Raw genomic sequence first — 25,995 nt, forward strand, 5'->3', positions numbered from 1 at the left:
TGGAATTTTAAAGTCCAGTAAAAAGTCCAGTAAAAAGTTGGGGAAAAAAAGTAATTTTAGTTGAACCCTTACATTTCAAGCACAACTAAGAACAATTTAAACCTTTTCAGCAGGTACTGTCTCTCACGCCTATACTCAGATACTGTTAACAGTATTTACAGCTGCCATTTTTGGGGGGTCAAGGAGGATGCACCTTATCAGACAAAGGCAGACCTAAAGTTAAATCTCCGCCTGCCTCTTTGTTCAGTTTTGACTTTATATCTCAAAATCAGCTAGAGGAGAAGTGAGTAAAAAACAGATTCCATACATTAAAAAAAAAAAAAAAAAAAAGGCACAAATGACCATCACCCAGCCCTCTGTCTGACACACACATTCACAGACACACACTCACACACACAAAACTACAGTGTATCATTTCAAGAGGAGCGAGAGGTAGATACTCGACAAGACAAGAGTGAGGGCAGGCTGGGTCCCCCATGTGTGTTTTATTCATGTTAATGTCTGAAAAATCTGCTTGCTTCAATACACACACACACACACACACACACACACACCACCCACCCCTACAGGTCACACCAGCTCTCTAGTCTCGCTAGCTCCCCCTAGTGTTTGTCTTGGAGAAAGAGGAACCAGACAAAAAGCAGGGCGTGTGTTTTGTGAGACTGGAAGGGGGTTTCAGTGCAATTAAAACAGCACTGGAAAAAGAAAGGAGGAAAAAGAAAAAGAGATGAGACAGTTTTTTAAAATCATTATTTGTTCTGTCTCCTTGTTTTGTTTTCTGTACACAGGGTCATTGTCTAAATCCTTGGTTTGGCCCAACAGAGCAGAAAACAGTGTTTATAAGTAGACGACCCTTGCCGCTGTGCCCTGAGTGGAAGTCTGCATGTATGGGTGCATGTGTGAAATGTCAGGTTACCTCTGCTTTTGAACCCTGTGTGTGTCTGTGTGTGTATCCTGTGATGAAGTTTATAGTAGATGTGAGTGCTGAGTGAAAAATACCGAGCCAGTAGCAAAGGCCATCAAAAAGGGGTTGATGTTCAGAGAGTTAGCTTCAAGCTTGTGTGCTTTTGTGTGTGTGTGTGTGTCTGCGCGTGTTTGTGTGTAGCTCTTAGTTGTCAGCCACTCGCCCACTCGGAGGTGCTGGAGGACCTACAGGAGCAGGAGGGATCGCTTCAGGCTGTGCAGGTGGTGGACCAGGATCTAAGAAGGAAAATCTTGGTTTTAGAGCATAAAGGAAGCAAGCTAAAGTTTGAACTAATATATAAATGAATATGAAGGTAACTGTAATCCTGGTATTTTCAATACCAGTCATGTGTAATGAACCAGTTCTACATGGTATTTAACCCTTTAGTCTGGCTTTCATCATTTGCATTTCTCTGTGCAGTCGCAGCTGCACTGTCTCTTCTGTCATATTCAAGACAACATTACAACACTGCTTCACTAAGTGATAAGCTTGGACGTGAAGAGCTTTTCACAGAACCAGAAATTCTCAAAGACCGCTTTTTCAGTGGTTCAAGTGGCTACCATCCTCCTCCAGTACAATTTATTCATCACAGGTTAATTGTGGATGCAATTTGTAAAGCTGATATCTGACTTTAAGAGCTCTCTCTACTGGATGATGAGGCAAAATACATCAAAAACAGTCCGTATCTTTAAAGACAAAAAGGTTTCATCTCATCACAACAATCTACAACACTTAACCTAGCTACAGGGCAATTATTAGACTAACACACACAGCAGTGGTGTGAGGCTTTAAATTAAAGCCCGCATTGATTTCTGGTAACCATAACTTATGCTGATGGGCAACATAAATGACATCCTAAGGCATGAAGAAAATTGTATTTTTCTCCTCCTTTAAAAAAAATAATTACAGGTTAGGTATCAAAAAGTGCAAACATAGCTTTAAAAGTTAACAGTCTAAGAATTAATGGTATCGCTATAATATGTCACCTGCAATAAATCGAACAAATTTTGTTTCTCTTGAGGAATGTAAATAGGGATGGGTACCGGTTCTGACATAAACGGTAGTAACCAGACCGAAAAGCAGCTCACATTTCGGTGCTTTATTTCGGTGCTTTTTTTTCCTGAGCTGTGATACACTTCTAGCCAATCATTTTACGTTTCCGAGGATAGTAGGTGGGGCCAGGTACGTACGTTCTTTTATGCAGAGCTACAGATTAAAAATGTCCAAGGCGAAGCGGTCAAAAGTCTGGCTGTACTTCACAGCAAAATATGCAAACTCAGCAGCCTGCAACAAGTGCTTTAAGCTGATACTGTGATACTGTCAAAGGAAGTAACATCAAGAATCCGATGAAACACCTGGCGACGCATAGCGTTTTTTTTTTTTAAAAGCCGAGAAATGCGCCGTATTTGATGGCAGCAGCAGCCGTTCTTCTCTGCGTGAGTAGCTTAATGTTGTTCGTGTGTAATTTACGTTGAGTAGGCTAACCACGTTATTACATTAATGCATGTAAGGTGAACTAGCAAACATCATCATAGCTACATGCGGCTGTCTTCTTGTTTGATGGCAGATACTCCCTTCACCCTGGCCAAAAAGGCTAAAATGACCAAAGAAAAAGAGGGAAACAGCTAAACATGAGAGGTTTTTGGACAAAGTTTGTATTTTTTCCATTGTTTAAGCACTGCTTCCAGCCAAGAGTGATACCATATATGCCCCATAGCTGCAGAAAAGGCTAACATTGTTATCTTTTTACAAAAAACCAGCTGACCATGAGAGGTTTTTGGACCAATTTTGTGTTCTCCATGAGCACCGGCACCGTTTCAAAAGTACCGATTTGGCACCGGTATCGGATAAAACCTAAACGATACCCATCCCTAAATGTAAATGCTGAGAAGTCTCTTTAATACAATGCAAAACAAAAAATACGATTAAGTAACACCATTCAAAAGAGTTCAAATTTCAGCTTTAGTACACGTGGAAACACAAACAGCAGCTGCCAAAAAACTTAAATGCATATCATTACACTGGTGCTTAATTTCAGATGCTGATTGGCTGCTTTACAAGGTTAGAGAAATCAATGCAAACCACAGGGTCTGTGCGTGCTGTGATGCTAATAAGCAGCAATGATCCAAATGTTTAGCTGCAGCTGACATTCAAAGTAAATACCAGCTGTCAGCTCCGGGTCAAAGCATTATTTGAATTTCCCAGAAAGATTTTTTTTCTTAGGTTGTTTGTTGGGTAAATAAAGGATCCTAGAAACAAGGCCATAATTTAGCGTGTATTGGTTTTGGTGAATTAAATTTTCACAAATCAACAGAAATAAACCACCTTGAGTTTGCTTATACATATTCAAAAACAACACAAGCATAATGAGAGGGTGACTATTTATACTTACACATGCCGTTGGGGGCTCCGGGGTGGCGTGGGGGCATCATGGGAGGCATGCCACCGGGAGGAGGCCCAGCAGAAGGAGGGCCAGACATCATACGTCCAGGCATTGGCTGACCTGGTCCCATTGGTCCTGCAGCATGAAAAGTACAAATAAGAGAAATCAGACACATGGAGATCAGATGGACATAAGGAAGAAAACCTACATGAGGTGCTTCAAACCAGAAACAAACACTCAACCAACAACTAACATGATTTTGTAGAGAAAAAAAGCCATTTAATCCATTCTGTCCTTATTCTCTGAGAACACTTGATATGTTATTTTGCTGAAGTTTAATGTAATGAGCCAATTATGTCCACATTTTCCTGCAGTTCCCAAAAGCAAATAATCACCAAGGGTTAGTCCAAATGACCAAAATACCAGTCCAAATTAGTGGGACTTTAATAAAGTAATTCATGTAGCTGTTCTTTTAGGTAGATTAAGGCATCATTTATAAAAAATAAATTAAAAAAAATAGAAAAAGAAAAAAGATTAAAATTGTTAAGCAAGTTAGCAGTTACTACCAAGCTGGCTAACAAGTGGCCAAGATCTAAGACTACAAAACATAGCTGCTAGTATAACTTTGGGTATATATGAAAGACAACCCACTAAAGGCAGCAGAGAGTAGCTACTGAGCTATCAATATCTGATATGGCAAATGTGTAAAACAAACAAAGTCATAACCTGGTAAAGCTGCTGACATTCTTTCCATATGAAAATGCTAATATTTCACAATATCTAAAAGCACACATCTGCTCCCCCTGTTTCAAAGCTCCTTAATCTCTGTATCACTTTGAGCACCAGTGTAGTTTTCCTTTCCCTTCACCTGTCTGTCCTGGGTGGTGAGGGGCCATTGGGTGGTGACCCATTGGGGGGTAGCCAGGGTGCATTGCAGCGCCGGGTGGGGGCCCTCCATGGTGTGGTGGAGGTGCTCCGTGGTGGGGAGGAGGTCCTCCGTGGTGTGGTGTAGGTCCTCCTGGGTGCATGCCTGGTGGAGGGGGCCCAGAGTGTGGTCCAGCCCCAGGCCCCTGTCCCTGTCCTTGGGCCTGGGCAGCTGCAGCAGCAGCAGCCGCGGCTGCCGCTTGCTGCTCCATCTGCTGCCTCGCCTTCATTTCGGCGTATTTGAGTTGCTCCATGTGGAACGCCTGACGCTCAGTTAGCAGCTGCTGCCTCTGAAGCTCCAACTGCACAGAAATGCAGGAACCATGAGGAAAGATTATTTTAAGACAGTTATAATACCAAATACCACCAACAACTGGCAGGTATTGCAGTACATAAAGTTACATTTTCATTGCTTTATATCCTGATAAAGTCTGCTTTACGCCAAAAAGGTGCACACTGACAAAATGCAGGCCTGCATATTTTACAGGGCAGAAGCCTAACTTATGAATACCATGGCCATGAAATCGAAACACAGTTTTTACACATAGAGGTTTTCTTGTTACAGGCCACAAAGGTATATTTTACAACTACTTTTAAAAACGTTTTTTTTTTTAAAATCTTTAAAAACTGTGCATGCATTTAAGAACTGAAGAGCTCGTGCTCATTTCCATTTTGTCCAACTAAACAGGTCGCTGTTTTGGCCATTCCTGATGTCAATCAGCGGCCTTTCCTGAACTTCTCTAGTCTGGCAGCAATAATTCTTCCTCCAGACTGAACTTGCAGCAGATGTACAGCTAGTGTGTGTGCAGCTATGCTGAGATGAATGAGCGAAGTCCTACAATAACTACATAGGCCACTGCACTCACCACACATTCCTTATACTGATGAGACTGGACCCACAGTATCATCAGGTGGGTATTTCAAAACATGGATATAAAAATAAAGAACTACAGCCAAAGTCAAAAAGAACGTTTATGAAGCTAAAAAGAAATAAACTAGCTTCATGACAAAAATCAGAAAAAGAAAGGGGGAGGTCTGTTCAGTTCCTTCTGCATAGCACATACAGCTCTAAATAAAGCCTTGTGTTTCTTTGTTTTAGAGTCTCAGTGTTTTACAGTTTATGTTAGGAACAGCAGCAGGAGTGGGTTGGTTTCATTCCAGCGTTCAGAAAGCCTCTTTAACCAGACTCCTTTTCATGCACTGTTTACAGCTGTGAAACTGGGCTACACTGCCAATGCCGCTACCGTGAAAACACAGTTTTACACTCTCACTAGCGTCTCCAGGGATTGTGCAGGGACAGAACACACACAAACAAGAGCTGAGAGTCATTCATTTGCTCTGTCGGGGCAGGTAACACTTTCACTTGCCTCACTGAACAACAGCTTTGCTTTGGAAAAAATGTTCTCCTCACAGAGAATTAATGCTGCGTCTCTTTTTCAATCTCTATGGAAGACTTGGGCCAAGTGGGGACAAACCTGTTGACTGGCCAATATCTGTTGATGAATTAAATCTTTATTAGTTACTTGTGCCAATATAGCAACAGAAGAAGCGAAACTTTGTAACGCAGTCTTTTCTGGACAACTCCAAAGGATGTGCTAATCCAAATAGTTATATTTCTTTTTCATTTTAAAGTGTTTTACAATTATTTTACATTTTTTTAAACAGTCTAATAAAGACTTCTAACAAGTAAGGATATTTGTGTATTTACCTATTAATTATATGGTAGTGGTGTAATGTGTGCACTCATGTTCCACCTTTAAACCTCCTAAAATATTGACATTTGTCCCAACTTAAAATGTCTGTTCTTAAATTTAGGAGTTTAAATCAAACATTCAACTTTATCTCAATATTTTGTTACACGTGTTGTTCTTTTTATAAAAAAATATTTCACAGGCTAAGATGGGGTATCTGTAAGTATGAACAAGTTAAATGTAAGACCTTTATAACACAATCTTAAGAGAATATGCTGTGAAAGTCGCATAAAAGTGAAATATACCCTTCCCAAGGAAACCTGTTGATGGCAAGTTAAAATGGTGTTTAAGGAAACGTACAAATATTTGGTTAATTTTAAAACACCATCCCAATATTTATCTTTTCAGACTGCTACAGTAAACCATTTGCACATATGCAAAACCTATTAGGTGAAACCTTAACGATGCAGTCATGCTGTATGAGCTAATTGAGTAGCATTATGTGCCGGAGATTTTCACGGTGGTGAGAATGAAAACGTTCTTGACTCTGTGGTGTAGTGGTTGAAACATTTGGCGCACACAAAAGATCCCCGGCTCAAGGCTGAGAGGAGACACAAACAAGGCTTTAAGCCTTGATTATTGTGTGTATCTGTGACGTCCATGTGGCTGCCTGTTTTTTGCCACTGCTCGGACTTGTCTGCATAGAATTTACATTACAATGCATGAGCCTTGAGTAGCAGACTTCAAAATGAGTACTCTGCTGTTGGGTCACCAAAAACATCCAAAACAAGCAGTTCTGGATCTCCCCACAATGTACAGGGAGTGCAGAATTATTAGGCAAATGAGTATTTTGTCCACATCATCCTCTTCATGCATGTTGTCTTACTCCAAGCTGTATAGGCTCGAAAGCCTACTACCAATTAAGCATATTAGGTGATGTGTATCTCTGTAATGAGAAGGGGTGTGGTCTAATGACATCAACACCCTATATTAGGTGTGCATAATTATTAGGCAACGTCCTTTCCTTTGGCAAAATGGGTCAAAAGAAGGACTTGACAGGCTCAGAAAAGTCAAAAATAGCGAGATATCTTGCAGAGGGATGCAGCAGTCACAAAATTGCAAAGCTTCTGAAGCGTGATCATCGAACAATCAAGCGTTTCATTCAAAATAGTCAACAGGGTCGCAAGAAGCGTGTGGAAAAACCAAGGCGCAAAATAACTGCCCATGAACTGAGAAAAGTCAAGCGTGCAGCTGCCAAGATGCCACTTGCCACCAGTTTGGCCATATTTCAGAGCTGCAACATCACTGGAGTGCCCAAAAGCACAAGGTGTGCAATACTCAGAGACATGGCCAAGGTAAGAAAGGCTGAAAGACGACCACCACTGAACAAGACACACAAGCTGAAACGTCAAGACTGGGCCAAGAAATATCTCGAGACTGGTTTTTCTAAGGTTTTATGGACTGATGAAATGAGAGTGAGTCTTGATGGGCCAGATGGATGGGCCCGTGGCTGGATTGGTAAAGGGCAGAGAGCTCCAGTCCGACTCAGACGCCAGCAAGGTGGAGGTGGAGTACTGGTTTGGGCTGGTATCATCAAAGATGAGCTTGTGGGGCCTTTTTGGGTTGAGGATGGAGTCAAGCTCAACTCCCAGTCCTACTGCCAGTTTCTGGAGGACACCTTCTTCAAGCAGTGGTACAGGAAGAAGTCTGCATCCTTCAAGAAAAACATGATTTTCATGCAGGACAATGCTCCATCACACGCGTCCAAGTACTCCACAGCGTGGCTGGCAAGAAAGGGTATAAAAGAAGAAAAACTAATGACATGGCCACCTTGTTCACCTGATCTGAACCCCATTGAGAACCTGTGGTCCATCATCAAATGTGAGATTTACAAGGAGGGAAAACAGTACACCTCTCTGAACAGTGTGTGGGAGGCTGTGGTTGCTGCTGCACGCAATGTTGATGGTGAACAGATCAAAACACTGACAGAATCCATGGATGGCAGGCTTTTGAGTGTCCTTGCAAAGAAAGGTGGCTATATTGGTCGCTGATTTGTTTTTGTTTTGTTTTTGAATGTCAGAAATGTATATTTGTGAATGTGGAGATGTTATATTGGTTTCACTGGTAAAAATAAATAATTGAAATGTTTGTTTTTTGTTAAGTTGCCTAATAATTATGCACAGTAATAGTCACCTGCACACACAGATATCCCCCTAAAATAGCTAAAACTAAAAACAAACTAAAAACTACTTCCAAAAACATTCAGCTTTGATATTAATGAGTTTTTTGGGTTCATTGAGAACATGGTTGTTGTTCAATAATAAAATGATTCCTCAAAAATACAACTTGCCTAATAATTCTGCACTCCCTATAGTATAATAACCACACGAGGTTAATCCCAGATTAATGGGATGGCTGTGTCAGGAAGGGCATCTGGCATGAAATCTGTGCCAAACCAAGCATGCAGAGCCATCCGCTGTGGTGACCTCTTGGGAAATACGGAAGCAGCTAAAAGTAACCTGTGACTAAAAACATTCTCCTTTGACTTCAAGTCTTTTTAAAAAACGTATTAGTTGCATTAATAATTTTATAGACCTTTTAAAGATCTGTAGACACTTTGTCTGAGAGGTGGGTACTTTATAAATCTGTCTTTGCTTCAAACAGCTAATTTTCCACTTTAGAGACTAGGCGTAGTTTTAAAGTGCCGGATGAACTTCTGTTAACAGCTCACCTTCATTTTTGATAACCACAGTTATAAGCCTTTACTGAGCATTAGAGGATTTGAGTGCCTGCATTAACTGAAAGTGAAGAGTCCAGCTGCCCAACAGAATACAACATTGTATTGAAGTATTTCTGACTTACAGCCTCTTTCTCACGGTCCATGATGGTCTCAAGTTCCTCAAAGTGTCTCAACTTGATCTCCAGTTTCTTCATCTGGGTCTCGACCAGCAGAGCCACCAAGGACTTGATCTTCCGCTCCTCCACTGCTGCCAAATGCTAAAAGGAAGGCAATGGGCTGATGGTAAATATCTAATCAATGCTAAATAACCATTTCCAGCATTTTACTATTTTAACACAAAAAAAAAAAAAAGTACAGGATTCCATCAGAACAACAGGTACACAAAATTATAGCAGCAACACAGTGTCATTTGAGAAAAGCTGAAGTTGTTCCATGCAATTGCTGTTGCAGAGTCAGCAGTCCTGCAGTCTTACCTTGGCTTTTGTGGCAGCAGATGCCAAGGCAGCAGCAGCCGCAGTGGCAATGTTTCCTTCTCCGATATCATGTTCCAGCTTCTTGCCCTTGTCCTCTCCCTCCTCTGTAGGGGTTTTCTCCTCCTTCTCCTTCTCCTTCTCCTGGTCTGAAGATGATGTCTCCATAGACTCCTCTTTGTCTTTGTCTGATAAGGAAAAGAAAAAATAGAAAAGATCAAGCACTTTATGTAGACTTTTCAAAGAATGTGTGTGGAAAAACATTATCAGATTTTACAGACTAATTAAACAATAAAACATTAAATAAATTAGCAAATCATCAGGATAATCAACCAGAAGTAGACCCTTTAAATTGCAATTTAAAAACAAAGTTGCATGCCTGTGAAATGGAGCTTTAGTTTCACTTTGGCATAAACTGTTACCTGCTTGAGCGGTCTTAGCCTCCCCTCCCTCTTCATTCTCTTCTTCACGCTCCGATGCCTCCGCTCCCTCTTTTTTCACCTTTTCTGTTGCTTCTGTCTTGTCGCTCTTCTCGGCAGACTCGCTCGGCTTCTCAGCTTCATCCTTCAACTCACCCTGAAGGTTGAGGAAAATCAAAAATGGTAGGCGTGCCACCACAGAAGGAAAAAAAACCCCAACAACAACAACTGTCTGAATTTAAGATTTGCTCTGAGATTTGAGAAATAAGTGTGGTTCAGAGTAGCTAGCTGCTTAAAAGTGTTGAATAAAGGACATTCATTCAAGGTTTTTCACCTACAAAATGCTGCGAGTACACTCAATAGTTGATCAAATCTCGCCCCTGTTAACTTTCTTCCCCCAATCACTAATGTAAGAGAATAATTAAGTCAACAGCCACTAGTGTCATTACATTCACTCGCTTTTTAAAGCACGAGACGAAGGCTAAAAGTAAATGAACTGGAAAGTTCTAAATTGTGCAAAAAATAAGTGAAGTGGCTATCAATGTAATAAGTGACAGGTCATCTGTCTGTACAGGAACACTCATGAACCTGTTACAGCATGCCAGACTATCTGAAGCTGTAACCTTGTAATAACATCAGAATAATGTAGTTAGTCTTTGTTTTGTTTCATTTTTTACTCTTGAGCAAAACATGATTAACTGATCTGGCTGGTAGTAAGACACTTCGCAATATTTTGCAATTAATACACTCTTAATAAAACCTGAGGTATAATTCAAACCATAGTTTTGATCAAAATAATCTACCTCACCATTGAATGGGATTATGTTGCATCTCCATTACCAATGCTTGTCACCCCAAGTCTGGTTATATTGTGTACTTTCAATGAAAAACCTAAACCATGAATGAATTCAGGTATGCACATGGCCCGAGTTGGATGTTTTAATCTGATTTATTAATCAGTTTGACCTTTTAATTAGTAGGGGATTTATTATAATATCCATTTATAAATAGATGTTTTCCTATGAGACAGTGAACATCTGAAGATGCATGAAAGGTGGTCTCACCTTGTCAACCTGCTGGGAGTCGGAGTCTGTTTCCATCTTTTCCGGCTCTGTGGTTTCTGTAATTGACAGCAAGACTGAAAAATCAGCATCTGTCAGACAGATAAAACTAACAAAGAGGGTCAGAGCTTATTTTAAATACATTCTAAATTTACATAGATATTACCAACATTTGTGATATGACTGTAGCTGAATATATCATCCTGTCTGGAGTGAAATTAACTTATTGATTTACTGAGATAAACAACATCAAAAAGCATCGTTTGACATGCAGGTACTAAGGTTGAAAGCACTTTAAATGAATAGGCCCACAGGAAATGATAAGTGTTGTGTGTACACTCACACGTGACCGGGTGAATACATGCGTGTGGCTGAGTGTTAAACCATGTCACGGGTGCACTTGAGCGTATGTTAAGAGTTTGAATATTGATTTCGTGCCAGTTGAGTGCTTTAGGCTAAAGGAGGCATGGAACACATTTAAACTTATTGATTACAACTGTAGCTCAAGAGAGCATTAATCTTTAACAAGTGATAAGTATTGTGTGTGTGTGCGTTTGTTTGTGTGCAGGGGCAATGTGGGTAATTTTCAAGACAACACAGAGAGAGAGAAAGCGATGAGAACATCCATGAGTGTGGTGACCCAGTTTTCTCCTTCACCTCCTCCCACTGTGCTGCCCCATCTGCAACCGCAGCTTTAATCCACTGGTTACCACAGCAGTGTACACAGAAACACCACAACATTTCACAATATGTCTTTACTCCTCAGTAGCCTGCTGGTAAAAGGACTGATGTGTAGCAAAAGTCAAATACGAGCCTAAATATGATGAGAAACATCGGTTAGCCTGGACATATGCACAGAGCAGCAATTTACATTAGAGTGGACATCCCTCATTGCTGAATAACATCGTGATGTTGGAGCTGGTCACAAAACTACCAAACCTCAGCAAAGACAGACGATTATTTTAGATGATACCTGCCTTCCCCCAATCAGGAAATGCTTGAGGTATTACACCTTCTAACATGTTTAGAAATACGTTAAAGACTTTCGAGGTTGGCTTGGAGGCATCAGCCTGTCTTTCTTTACTATCTGTACAAACAACACTCACCAGTCTTTTCTGGCTCCTCGGGGGCAGTTCCAGCAATGCCGCTGCTCTCCAAACCAAAGGCGGGATCCACCTTCCCAGTAGTTCTGGCCGCCTCCTGCACCTTCTTCACGTGAGCCTCCACCAACTCAGCTGGCACCTCTTCACGTACACGAGAGAACTCCTCTGCAAACAAAGAGTGGATGTTTTTTACTTTCAGACTCTCATTGATAGTAATATGACATTTCATTAGTTCATGGTGTGCTCAGACATGAAGCTAGTATTATATTCCCAAGCATGCCAGCTGGACTGTGCAGCTCGTGTTTATTCACTTTATAATGACAAAGTAGTCACATATGCACAGACCGTTTTTGGAGCTGCTTTCAGTATTGTGTGTTCACTTGGTGTTCTCTTTTTATTTAGTTTCAAAAAGCAGTAGTAACAGTGTTAATTACTCACAGAGCTAAACCATTTTTTTTACCTGTACATAGCTACTTTCCCCCTGTTATTCTTCCCACTTAAAAAGAAAAATAAAAGCCACACATCAGTATCGGCTCATATTCTAACTTAGCTGACAACAATCAAATCATTTGATATTTATTAATTACAGTGGCCAGTGTTTGTCTGCTGTCTCAACTAAATCTCATGTTACGTTATCTGAGCAATTCAGTAGTTACATTTATCTTCTACTGGTCTTTTTGTTTTTAGTGTAACTGGCACAAGACCAGGAAAAATATTACTAACTTGTGTAACAGGTCACTTTTAGTTACACAAAAGTAACACGTGTAACCAAAAGGCAGACATCTCCTCTTTAACGTTCAAAAATCAGAACCATTCAAAACCCAACCCATGTATATTTGTGGCTGCATGATGTTGTTTAAGATAATGAAACTGAATATACAGATAAATCTCTAGTATCTCCTCTGAAGTCAAGAAACTGCTGCACTGATATTTGTTGTAAATGTTTCTGTTTCTAGCTATTTAGCAATTAAAATACAGAAGCTCATTAAAATATCGTATAGATTTAAACCCCGCAGTTTATGGCTCTTTCCCACCAGTTCTCACCTAGTGCTGCCTTGGCTGCAGCAGATGCCACTCTGGGATCCACAACAGATGCCAGGAAGGCTACTGTGCTCATGACTGGGTTCCCAGACTGGCTGAAAGGTATGGGCTGATAGGAAAGAGGCCCAAGTGTGGCCTCCGTACTCTCCAGGTATGGATCTTCAATGGGCAACCGCAGGAAGTGCAGGATGCACTCATCTTGGGTGCGTGAACCAACATGCTCCGAAACCTTGTTCCAGTCATCTTTATACATCTCCAGGGCCTAGCCATAGGTGACAGGAGTGACGATACAAGTCTTATTATAAAAAGAAAGCCAGAGAACATTTAATAAAGCAATATTTATAATTCCATGAGGCATAAAGAGTTTATCGCCATCTTTTTTTGTTAAAGACAAAAAAAACATAGAAAGAAAATGACAGAAAAAAGTGTTGTTGTTTTTTTTTATCAGGTCATAAGAACAGGCTGAGCTTATGATCAGCAGCCAAACATTGGAAGTTTTTCTTATTTAAAACAGGACACTCCTATCTTCTGTACTTGAAGACTCACCTCGAGCAGCAGCAGAGTCTCCTGCTCAGTCCAATCTCTGGTAGTGCTGCCTGCTTTACCCTGAGGAATCAAAGTCCACAATAGACATTTCTTTGTTTTTACATTCTAACACACCAGCTCAGAGAGACTGTTAGAACTTTAAACATGAAAAACACATTAGGAAGTTAAACAAGTTCCAACCTTGATGCTTTTCCTGTTGTAGAGGTCAGAACGAAGGCTAAAATTCTGCAGGTCAATGGGCTTGTCTTTGCTTTTGTCTGCAAAATTGGGCATTGGCTGTGGAGGAGGAATCTGGAAGGAATAAAATGGCCACACATTAGCAAACCATCTTTATGAAGATGTATTTTTTTGCAATAGGACCATCTGATGCAGCAGTTTTACAAATGAAGCTCATCAATGAAATGGTACAAGGGTATAATGGAGGGAACCCAGAGAAAACAACACAGCTGTGATTTTTATTATTATAATTTCAGTGATAATTGGTTTGCAACTATTTCAGTTTGTTTTTCTTTTGACATCTTAATCAAAGTTAAACATCTTTTGGTGTTGGTGTGTTGGCCAGAAAAACAAAACAAACAATCAAATCACAGATTCCATGCTTGCCTTTTAAAGTGAATTGCTAGCAAAAAGGACAAAATTCTTCAGGATTTGATCTATATTTGGTGTAAAAACAAAAAACAAAACAAAAACCCCCACAAAACTATTTTAGGTGTTTAGCGATAACGTTCAGGGATGTTATTAAAAGCCACTCTGGAGTGAGTCATTGCTCAAAAATTTCTTTATTTGGAACCAATCTATTTATCCTCAAAAAATATGGTCCTTGGCTGCACAAGTGGATTCAAACCTACTTCTTCCTTCCCTCTTTAAGTTGTCCTTACCGGTTGGGGTCTGTGGTTAAGAGGCATGAGGCCAGAGGGTGTGTCAGCCAGCACAGTAAAATGAGGAGTGGGTGGGGGGCCCATTGGCAATGGACGAGACTCTGCATCGACCTGGTAGTTCACCAAACCCCACTGCTCCAAGAATGCATGTACCCTGGAGGGGGAGGGGGAATAATTACATTAAAAAAATAATTAAAACAATGAAAAGCTACTTATCATCTTCTCTTTAAAGCATGTGTGGCACCTACAAAGGTACCAGTCAAATGCATGGCATTTCTTCAGGACTGTGTTTGGCTGAAGGCCTCCCAGTAGGTGTTAACTTGCATAATACAACAATTCAATTCATTTAGGGTAAGTTTTTAATATTCATAAATATTTTTTATTGAGTTAGCCACTGCCCATTAATCCAACCAAATTAATATGTAAAAAAACAAAACAAAAAAAAAAAAAACCCCAGAAAAGTTAACAACACGTGGATCTGTCGAACCTCATGATGGCGCAAACATCTCCAGTCAGGTTCCTGCGGCAGGAGGTGGAGGTGAGGTACTCCTGAGGATTCAGCCGATACGTGTCGATCATGAAGTTTCGATAGGCCAGGTATCTGTGTTGAGATGTCGCAGTATGTCCGGTTAGAATGATAGGAGACTTATTATATGAAAGCTGCATTTTTATATATGTGGGACTGGTGTGTGTGTGTGTGTGTGTGTGTGTGTGTGTGTGTGTGTAAACTCACATTTCTGGAGTTTTGGACTTGTTCTTTCCGTTGAAGAACTCTGGCAAGGCTCGTCTCTCGATCTCATGGATGCTAACAAGAAAGGAAAGGAAAAAATATTGATAGATGTCAAAGTAGGAAGAAACAATGTTATTCCTAAAATAAAATTGTATTTTTAAATGGCAATGAGATTAAGAATGGCCTGCAGATGTCATCAAGTGCACCTCTAACTGCATGTAAACTGCAGCTGGTGGTTTTTTTTGTGTTTTTTTAAAATGCATCTGTAATCCATCTTCTTCCAAACAGCAACATCTCACTATCTCTCCAAAATAAAAAGCCTCCTATCATCTCCACTCCACATAAGCTTTTGAAAAGTTAGTTATAACTTATTAACCAAGTTATTTGTGTAATGTAGCTTAAGTTTCAGATTCACAACACTTACCTGTTGTAGTCAAACCAAGCAGCATAGCTGGGGATAACGATGTGATGCGTCTGTTCAGTCACATTGTCCTCATTGGCATCCAGTCGGTTTATTTCACTTTTGCCTTGTTCCTCATCATCCTGCAGAAGGATAAGCAGACAGGTCAAGTAACAGCAGTCTGAAAAAAGTCATCGTGCTGTGTAATTACAATTCATGAGACAGCCCTACTTTGGAATTAAAGTGGCTTTGCTCACAAACATTTATTTAAAAAAAAAAACAAAAACAAAGCCTGTATAAAGAATGAAGAAAAACAGCAGGTGCACGCTAGTTTTTAGTTCTTTGAATAATAACTATAGGGATATTTTAATCGTACCATTTCCTCATATTTCAATTAGATTTAGTTTAACTGAATCAAAATACACTGTTTATATTACATATCACTCCCAGGAGTGACTGGGAGTGATATGTATATGTGATATTCCTAACTACACTGGAGAGATAAAGACAGGAATCAGTGGTCTTACCTTTCCACCAGACATCACAGATTCATCTTCCATGTCATCTGGAAAAAATAAAAATAAATGTCTCGAGTCAGGTTTGCTTTTAAACTGCGGAGCAGCTTATGCTCACATACAAAAGATGCTAATCTCACTCATATAACTCCTACACAAGGATACAAGTTCATTTATAAATACATACCCAAGTCGGCCACATGCCCTCCTTTGACCGGTGTATTCTCGCTGTCTTTCTTTGAATTTGCTGTGCATGGAATAAAAGAAAAAAAATGTACAAAGTGAAGTACAGAAGAGGGGAAAAATTAAAATATTTAAGAAAAATTATTCAAAGACTGTCTAATTCAGCCATGGGCATGAAGACAATAATGAGCTTTCTGGTTTGCAAAAGGGGAGACTAAAATAGACTGAGTGTGTGTCTGTGTGCTGGAGGAAGACAAGGAGATTTCTTTGGGACAAAAGTGGGACATAACGAATGGGACTTGGTCTAAAAAGAGTATTATAGACAGAATTGTGTGTGTTGGTTTTAAAGGGAATCTTTAAGCAGAATACAGATCGTGAAAAAGAAGCACCCAAAGGCTGTTTTTCTACTTTCTGACTTAAACTGTGAGCGTCTCTGGGTATGTTTTTTTCCCTTGCTGCTGAGGGGGTTTTCTTGTCATCATAACATAATGATTCAGTGCACAGCAGCCACATAGAGAAAAATCACAAAAAAATGAATTTAAAATTGAATGAAATAAAATTTATCTCTGTTTAGAAAAGGACAAACCTTAACAAAGAGAGAAACAGGACAAAGATCACAGTGCAGGTTTCTTACTGCTTATAAAGCTCTAGCTGAACATTGCAACACATAACAACAAGACTGAAGAGGGCACTTATGACAGGAATCATTTAAATATCCTAATTTCTGTCTCTGATCTTACTGGCAACTGCAGACAAATACCATTTAAAACTGTTTATATATATTATATATATTATGTTACAATTATAGATAAAATCTAAATACGACTCAATTGATGATCAATTAAATGTAAAGACAGTAAAGTCATTTTAGTTATGCGTACTTTGCTATACATGCTATAGAGCAAAACTTTACATTTGTATCTGAATATTAAATACCCTTTTTATCTGCTTATGTAAAATTTCTTTAATATGACTATTCTGTGATGTTTAACTACATTTAACAAATATCAAAGTATTGATGGCCAAGTTAGGATGCCTATTGTGGTAAAAAATTATTTGGTCTATGCAAGCAGTTTTTGTGTCCATGTAACCACCTAAATTTAAATTCAATTAGTTAGGCGTTTCATAATAACTGTCTGACGTTTTCTATGACAGCTAAGACAGAATAATTACATTCATTTTAGAAGGCTAAAACATTTAATGAACAAGTGTATTTAATTAATCTAATGATAATCCAAATTAATGCTTTAATACACAGGAAAAGTATCTCATGTACAGATGGTAGTTTGCAACACAAACACAAATAGAGCCAAGCTTAGCCCCTATACTCAGCACATACCATTCTTGGAGATGCTGCCCTCCTCCATGCTAGCACCAGCTGAGGAATCGTCCATGTCTTTTGTCATGTCCTCTTCAGTGTCCTCCTCTTCTCCTCTGTGGCCCCGTCGTTTCCAGTGAGGTCCCGGGTTCCTGAGAGAAAGAAAGGATTTATTTGCTTTTCTCTAACTGTTAAAACGTGACAATAAAAAAAAAAATCAAACACCAGGATAAATAACTGATATCTTATTATACTGCACCACAGGGCTTCATGGTCGTCCTAATTCTACTCACATCAGTCTCACTGCTGTACAAAGTGACATGTTCATTCATTAAATATAGTCTACATTGACTCAATCACACATACACAGTCCTGCTACCATAAATGCTCCCTAGCACAATCACTGTGGATTAATATCCAAATACAACTAGTCCCCAAGCCTTGGAAAATAAATTTTTGCAGCATATTTTATTAAAATCTGCTTAAACAAAATGAATGATACATCTCCTGTTCCTGAGTCACATTAAGGCCTGTTGTCTTTTGAAAAAAATGTATTGGATCACCAAGTTTTATCCTTTAGAGACAAATCTGAAGTTTTAGGAGACCACTTGCACAAATCTGCATTTACTCAGTACTCGCTACATTTTATACTACCAATAAAAACAAAAACGAAGAGAAGCATCCTTACCCCTTCTTGCCTCCCTTCTTACGGGACTCGGCTGGAGTGCTGGGTGGAGAGGGTGAGCGCCTCCTCTTCTTTCCCGCAGAGTTGGCCTTGCGCTCCTTGCGATCGGGTGTACGGGAAGACTGATCAGACAAACCCCGAGCAGCGCAGGGAGCGAGGGATGGAGGATGAGAGAAAGAGCGGCAGAATGAGAGGATGGAACGGTTGCACACACAAGGAGGGGAAGCAGTGGGAGAACGACCGTAGGAGGGGTGGGGTGGGGATGCCGTGGAGGTGGAGGAGACGATCAGGGTTCCTGTTTGTCCTCTTCAAACAGACACTCTTTCACACTGACCCTCATTTCAGGATCAGAGGAATTTCTCTTCAGCAGCAGACAAACTTCTTTATGTCCAGTTGTCACTATTTGATTCTTTTTTTCCCCCTTTTCAAATTTAATAAAAAGTAACAAAAAAAAGGCTCCAGATTAGATAAAATGAAAAGCTTTTAATGTGTTTGCTGTGGCTCTATAGATGATGTTAACTTCGCACTCTATGACTGCATTCTGGAGATTTATCCAAGTCCTACAAAACAATTCATCCATTGTCAATAAATTTGGAGCTTTCATAAATATTTCTATCCTGCAGATGGTGCTTCATCCACCAAATTATAAGAACTAGTAGAAAAGCCTAAGCCTGACCAGTCAGCTTTTCATAAATCAATGTGATGTGAGTGCCCGCCTATTCAGCCCAAACTCACACTTAAGCGAAAGCTTCATCTACAGCTTCACACATGTAAACAAGGATGAATATGCCAGCCAGCATAGCAGTTCCTGATGATTAGGTCAGCTGGCAGGCTGTCCTGACTGCACTTACTACAATGGCCATTCCTGGCAGTCTTTTTTCTGTTTACTTCCAGGCATACTCTGGGGCTGAGGATTAATAAAAAGCTAATTCATATAAAAACTATTTTTTTGAAAGGCTTAGTGAAGCATGTGCTTACTAACCTCATAGATGCAGTTCACTCAATGTTTTGTGTGAGTCCGTGTATGACAGAGGTCAAGAGTACAACGTAAGGGTAACCCAAAGAGCTACACTTAATGGGAAACTGGAGCACTTAAACATCTGTGTGGCCAGTTTGCTTAATGCTCACATGAGTGATCATGAGTGATCAGTGAAAAGGCCAAAACAATGTAAAAGAAAACTTAATGTCTCTGGCATCATAACTTTTGGAGTTCATTTACTCAACATGAACAGGAACCCTGAAACTCATTAGAAATAGACAAAGTGTGAGGAAAGGCTTGGAAAGGATGGGCAGCATGCAGACTGAAGCCAGTTGTGAACGAAGAAGAGTGAGGTGCACAATCCATACAGCAAAGCAACATGCAATGGGACAGACTAACAGCAAAAACATTCAAATTCACACCAGCATTCACACCTAGTCTCAGTCAAATAATTTCCATTTCCAGGCTTACATACAGTACAGATTTGAAGACCAATTTTAGATTAATACCTCTACAAAAGAGCCAATTTCAACACAAGTCACTTGTAACAACGATCAGGTTGGCACCCTTTAACAACAATGGTAGGAGCGGTGCTGTCACACTGTACTGATATAACGTGGCTGGAAAACCTGCTTTCTCTTGGATTTGAAGTTTGGATCACTGACACACACCCACACAGCAAAAACACATACCTCTTCCTCTTTGGGGAAAATCTTCTGGCGGAAGCTGACTGGCTTCTTGTTCTCATCCACTTCGTAGTCTTCCTCATTCATCCACTCATTGAAGGCATCTGTGTCTAAAACCCACTTGGCATGGACCTTATCAGAGTAAGGAAGGAGATAACAGAGTAGAATCAACTCATCAATTTACTCTGCTGACCTAATTTCCCATTATTTTTCAGTGGAAGACACTAAAGAACAAGTAGAAGAAATACATAAATGCAAAAACAAGGAAATTGGTTAGCTGATGTGGTAAAGCCGCTTCACTTTACATTTTAAAATAAATAAATACAATAAAACTGCTTGGTATGCAGGTAGAAACACATGTCAGATGCATACAATAGTGACCATTTATATTCTCAGGACAATTTATAAACACATAGGTAACAAAAGCCAAAACTGGAAACTCTAAGGGACACAAAAAAGTCTTCCAGTATCAAAAGAAAACCTATTGGTTACAGACATCTCACCTTCCAAGGTCTGTCAGTGCTGGGTGGGTCCTCTGGGTCACCGTCTAACTCACTGGCTGACACCCAGGTGTCGTAGCTAACAAAATAAAAACAGTTATCAGTAACTTCATGAAGTCATGAACAGAAATATCTCTCTCAGGATGATTCGAGTGATTATTTATTTTTCTTTTCTTTAATAAAATGCCAACATTTTCCTAAAATGCCCAAATATTAGAAGGAAATAATTTACATCCACCAGCTGAAGCACAGATCTTTTTGTGAGCTGCTTAATGCCTCACTCTGCTCACCTGTCTGGGTAGAGACCCCAATGGACAAGCACCTGCTTGTCTTTTCTCATGACAGGACGCAGCCACTCCTCTGCAAAACATAAATACCAATATTCAGGAGTTTTCACAATTATTTACACTTTTATAAGCAAAAACAAAACTAAAAAAAAAAACAAAGTGGTAAGATTACCAAGCAGTATTTGATCACTTTACTATATTTTAAGTCACTTTTAAAATCTTTCATTATTTAACTGTAGTAATAAGTTGGTTTTAGGTCAGAAGGATAATGAAGTGAGAATGAAAGAAAGTAGATATGTGGTTCACATTACTTGACTAAGAATTAAGTTCGTAAATCACAGAGATAACTAACAAACCTTCTTCTTGCTGGGATAGTGATGGGTAAATGATATGGGTGGCCTTCGACTTGTCATCAGTAATGGAGCCCTGAAGAGAACAGAGAAAAACAAAATGAACAACTTAAAAGGCTGCTACACCAGAGCGTCCCATGAGAATTTTACTACTCTGGAAATCATTTCATTTCTGTGCTCACCTGGTGTCTTTTGATGATGTCTTTGAGCTTACTAGCCTGTTTCTGCTCGATGTCTGGCGACAGGTAAACAGTGGGTCGAGTCAAGCAGTTATTCTACACATGAAGAAGGTTTAAGTTAGAGTCACGCAAAAAGTTGCTTTATGACAAAGCAAAAGTACAAAAACAAAAGTACACTCACTTATCTCTCAATGCAGTGATTACAGTTGAAGTTTTAAGGGACACTTGACAACATAAAAACACACCTTTACCTCATTTCCATACAACTGCATACAGTCAAAATCTGATACCTGAACACTGGCTAAATGGAATCTGAGCTTATTCATTTAAAATGTTAAAAGACTTTGAGTTACTGAAACTTACAATAATTTTAACAATAAAAACCCTGTATGCATTTTGAAATTGTGAATGCCAGTTAAACACAACTGCAATATCTGAACTTCATAACTAGAATACACGAAGCCTAATTGAATTTTATTAAAAACTGCACTTTGATTAACAAATGTACTTAGAATAAACATAAGGAGAAGCTCGAGCATTAGGACTTTGTCCTGTACCTGGACCAGGTTCTTTTCAACATTTAAGAACATTTCCACGTTCCTGTCCATCCGGGAGGGATTCTGTAGGTCAAATCTTCGCCTGAGAATGACACAAAGCCACATGAATATTCAAATAATAACTCTGCATTTATTATGACTTTATGTGCAACTTCTATGCCCTACACCATCCATGGACTGCTGAGATATTCAACTTGGGGGACAAATAAAGTCATTCAAGGTAGTACAATCACTGGGAACTGACACAAATGGTTATTTTTTTAACTCCATAAACCAACATCCTAAAATACAAGACCATTAAGATTTTTGCTTATCTTCAAAATGCACAACTGAGATAGTTTAAATTATATTTCTAAGACCAATGACTTCAAAAGGAGGGTTTAAGTTGATGATCAATGTCAGACCCATCTGCTCATACTAAGTTACACAAGTTAACTTACCAGCCTTGCTCGCTCTTAAACTTGTAGACAGATCCCAAAATGTGACAGAGAGCACCTCCTGCCTTGAAATCCAGGAAACACTTGGCCTGAAGATATGAGAAGAACCATAAGAACAGAACACTTTACCATTTGGGATTCAACTGTGATGGCGATTTTTGTAGAATGCAATGTTTGTATGCTTACAGGTAGCTTTGTAAGAGCAGGATTGTTGACTCTTCGCCCAAATGCGTCTTCCTGGAAATGCAGCAGTTGGACCACGAGACCTGCCAGGGATTTACTGGAGGGGGAGTCATTCTGGACGTACTGGAAGTAGGCACAAAAAAAAAGTTATTGGTAACATGATAGCAATGGCACAGATTCCCATCTCTTCTAGCAGTCTTTTTTTTTTTTTAGCAAATCAAGGTGGCCAAAAGACAGAAAAATACAACCTACAAGAGTTTAGATTTTTTTTTTGTACATGAATTAATTCCAAAGAAATGCTCAAAAGTCTGAGAATGGGCTTCTTCATTTGATAATAAGATAACTCTTTATTGTCATTGCACAGTCATTCATAGTACAATAGTACAATGAAATTGGAAAACTGTCCCACAACGACATTGCATACAACACAACACGACATAAGTTTTGATACTGTGATGTGTTAAGTAATAAAAGGAAATGATAAAAAGAAGTCTGTTACCATGATATGAGCAGCCACAAGAGTCGTTTAATAGAGCTCTATTTCTGTTTTGTTTTGCTATACTAGTATTAAGCAGTGGGGTATAGATAGGTTAGTCCTGTAAAGAGGCTCATGCACCTCTCAGATGGCTTAAGTCATGACGGAGAGCATCATTAGCATGGTTATCAGCAGCTGGGAACATCATCACAAAGATAAGAGCAAGCCTCGCTCCAGAACATCCAATCATGAATTCATGAACCAAATAATATACAAACTATTGAGTAATGTTAAAAATACATTTGATTATTTTGAAATTCAAATGTTTCTTGGATCATTATGTTAAGTTGGTGGGGGACAAAACAACAGGGTGATATTCACAGGTGGGCAGACTTCAGCAGATGAGGTACTACAGGGTAGAACAGGAGGTTTGGCAACAGGAAGCAGAGATAAGAGTTACTGAAATAATTAGGCAGATTAGTCGAATATCAAAATAATTGTTAGTTGCAGCTCTAGAGAGTCAACAGACTAATGATTTTTGTTTAAACTTGTTATATCTTTTGCCTTGCATGGCGACAGGTTTCTGCTTAGACTGCTGTCCCTGATATCCAGGTCCTGTTACCAGCAGGACAAGAGGGATAGTTGGATGCTATTTATTTCCTGATCTTTTTGCTCTAGAGAATCAATCTTGACCAAAAAACTTTAAAAATCAAGTCATGACTTTATCCTTTAAGGTTTAGCCAGTGCAAAATCAATGTAATCCAACGACAATGTTAGTGAATCCATTTATCCATTTATATACTGTTGCATCACCAAATAATGACATAAGGTTTTAGTTGCTTATTTTAGATTTAGTCTATGCTAAGTTCATGCAACACAACAACTAAACACTGGCCAGAAAGATCACAGTCAACAGCAACAAAGTACATTTAAAGCTAGAAGACCTTCCACTGCTATATGGCCTCAAATAACTCACATAAATATCTTTGCAAAAAACCCCCAAAAACAACAACAACAACAAAAAAACGGATGTATTTATTATTCTTAAAGGCAACTTTATTGAACAGTGGATATACTTAAAAAAAGCCAAGTTTATATATGAAATATTGTAATATAAATCTGCGAGTAAACGCTGTATTCACAAGCCCTTATCTATGCCATTTCATTTGAATAATGTTTCTGCTATAACTTGAGCAGGCACAACGTGTTAGTGGTTTTGAATGAGAGCCTGACGTGACAAGAGGAGCACTCTTTGTTTGGCTAACTCAGTAGGCAAGTGCAACCTGCACGGTGTGCTATGCTGCTGTGTTGACAAAACTCAACACACTGACAGCATGGAACAGGACTGGGCCTGCAAACAGCACGCAGTGAAGTAGATAATTACCTTCTAAGTAAAGTACCTTTTAAGATGGCATAAAAAGAAAGCTGGGGTTTATTAAGCTAATATTATAATTTCTGCAGGGTATGTCCCGTGACTTACATACAGGTTAGCATCACGGGCCTTTTGAAAAACTAATAAGAAAGTCTGGTTTATCGTTATTTCTTTTTAATGAGAAACGTATTAAATACAAGTTAAAAAATTATACGCGGCTATGTGTCGCTCGTTTGTAAACATTTCCCCCCTGAGCGTCATATTAGTAGCAACATTGAATGGGCAGTTAGCGAGCTAACAATAGCTATTTGATAAACAAGAACTGATAACTCTTAACTGTTCAAGACAATGGGCAGTATACTGACGGTGAACTCCCAAACAAAATTATATATGAGCACTCTTAAAACTTAACTCTACTTAGCTCTGGGTGGCTGCAGCTAACTAAAACATGAGCGCCCCTTTGTGCTAGCGGGACGCGGGCCTTCATAGAAATCAATAGAGGAGCGGGCAGCTAGCTTACCTTCTTGTAGTGCTTTCCGATCCAGAGTCGCACCGTCTCCAGCTGGGATATCGTGTCTGAACTTTCCCAAAATTTCGCAGACGGACCACCGTCTTTCTTTCGTCCCACTGCGGTTAAACCACCGACGGGGCCAGTGGTCGGTCCACCCGAGCCCGTTCCCCCTGCCGTTGTCGCCGCCGTCGCCATTGTGTGTTTTGTTCGCTGCGTTGTCTTTCTCCTCCACGGCGTCCCTCAGCGTGCAAGTTTTCGAATGACATTGCGCAGCCGCAAACGTGTTGAGTAATTTGAAGTCTCGCGAGCCTGAATATCAGATGGTCCATGGGAAATGTAGGCACCTGAGAAGGTTCCTCCTTTTTTTTTTTTTGAAGTTAGTTTATGTTAAAAGTAAGATGGCGTATTGGGGCCATGGTATGTAAAATTAAAAAAAAATTAAAAATGGGACCGGGTTGATATAATAACTTAATAATAGCCATTACAAGTAATTTGAGTACAAAACTATCAATTTCCAAAATTCAAGTCAAAAATGTCAAAAAACTTAAATTAAAATATTACATTTTTAAAGAAAAATCTTGCACTCTTTATGGTTATAAATTCACAAAACTAAGAGGGGAAAAAAGTTTGTTTTTTTAATCTAAGATTAATGTCTAAAATGTATTCATTCATTTGATTATCATCATTATTATTATATTACTCTTGTCTGTTGTTCTCATGTGGTTTGATACTTTTTCCTGCAACATACAGATTTGAATCTTCGTATGAACTTTTATAATCCAGTGAATGTGTTTTTGCCAACAAGATCCAAGTAGCCACATTATAGTAACAAAACACAATTTAAATTTTTTTTGGTGTTGCTTACAGATTTTTTTTTCTGCTTTAACTACTCAAACATAATATGAGACTTATATGAGAGTTCAGTCTTACTTTTTTGGAGGGGGGGGGGGGGTTATATGTACTAAATTAGCACTTTTACTTTTCAAAGCTATTGTATGGTGCAATATAAATTAACTATTGTCATGTAATTTGATAGACAAAGTTGACTATTTGTGAGCAGCAGTCAGGATGGCGCCATCTTGTGGTGACACTTTTTTTTGCCTACCAGCTTTGGCCAGATTTAACCTCAAGAGAGATTACCGTATTTTTTGTCAGGTAATACAAGACTCTTTTCAGCTTAGTTTGTGCCTGTGTCTGTACAGAGCCAGGAGGTGGAGCAAGTTTACATGACTACACCGTGATGTAAATAAAACCTCAATAACATGTAGATTTCAGTATCTATCTATGTCTGTTCAAGAATAAGAGAATAAAGCTGTCTTCACATAGGTTTACTTCTTGTAAATAAAGTACATTAACATATAATCTAAAAGTTAAGAAAGTTTTTCCAAAAAGTGGTGAAATGATTATTTTATTTTATTTTATTTTATT

At 39.2% G+C, this 25,995-nt stretch overlaps 1 protein-coding gene across 2 annotated transcripts; it reads right to left on the minus strand.

Moving 5' to 3' along the window:
- Nucleotides 1–279: 279 nt before the first annotated feature.
- smarcc1a (SWI/SNF related BAF chromatin remodeling complex subunit C1a) lies at nucleotides 280–24,831 on the minus strand. Of its 2 annotated transcripts, none has more exons than XM_026184120.2 (28): nucleotides 24,577–24,831; nucleotides 22,213–22,332; nucleotides 22,030–22,115; nucleotides 21,590–21,671; nucleotides 21,036–21,128; nucleotides 20,860–20,929; nucleotides 20,507–20,576; nucleotides 20,220–20,295; nucleotides 19,723–19,848; nucleotides 18,055–18,149; nucleotides 17,388–17,518; nucleotides 16,053–16,112; nucleotides 15,878–15,915; nucleotides 15,375–15,493; nucleotides 14,954–15,025; nucleotides 14,708–14,821; nucleotides 14,221–14,374; nucleotides 13,523–13,633; nucleotides 13,343–13,402; nucleotides 12,800–13,058; nucleotides 11,759–11,920; nucleotides 10,656–10,711; nucleotides 9,595–9,748; nucleotides 9,176–9,360; nucleotides 8,825–8,959; nucleotides 4,216–4,573; nucleotides 3,357–3,482; nucleotides 280–1,200 (listed from the first exon to the last, which is right to left on the minus strand). In XM_026184120.2, the coding sequence occupies exons 1-28, from the start codon at nucleotides 24,760–24,762 to the stop codon at nucleotides 1,109–1,111; spliced, it is 3,390 nt and encodes a 1,129-aa protein (XP_026039905.1). In that variant the 5' UTR covers nucleotides 24,763–24,831; the 3' UTR covers nucleotides 280–1,108. The 2 variants fall into 2 exon arrangements, with proteins under 2 accessions (XP_026039905.1, XP_026039904.1); XM_026184119.2 differs by having other exon boundaries at nucleotides 18,055–18,173.
- Nucleotides 24,832–25,995: the final 1,164 nt, after the last annotated feature.

This window comes from Astatotilapia calliptera, chromosome 11 (assembly GCF_964374335.1).
Source record: "Astatotilapia calliptera chromosome 11, fAstCal68.1, whole genome shotgun sequence".
NCBI classification, from domain to species: domain Eukaryota; kingdom Metazoa; phylum Chordata; class Actinopteri; order Cichliformes; family Cichlidae; genus Astatotilapia; species Astatotilapia calliptera.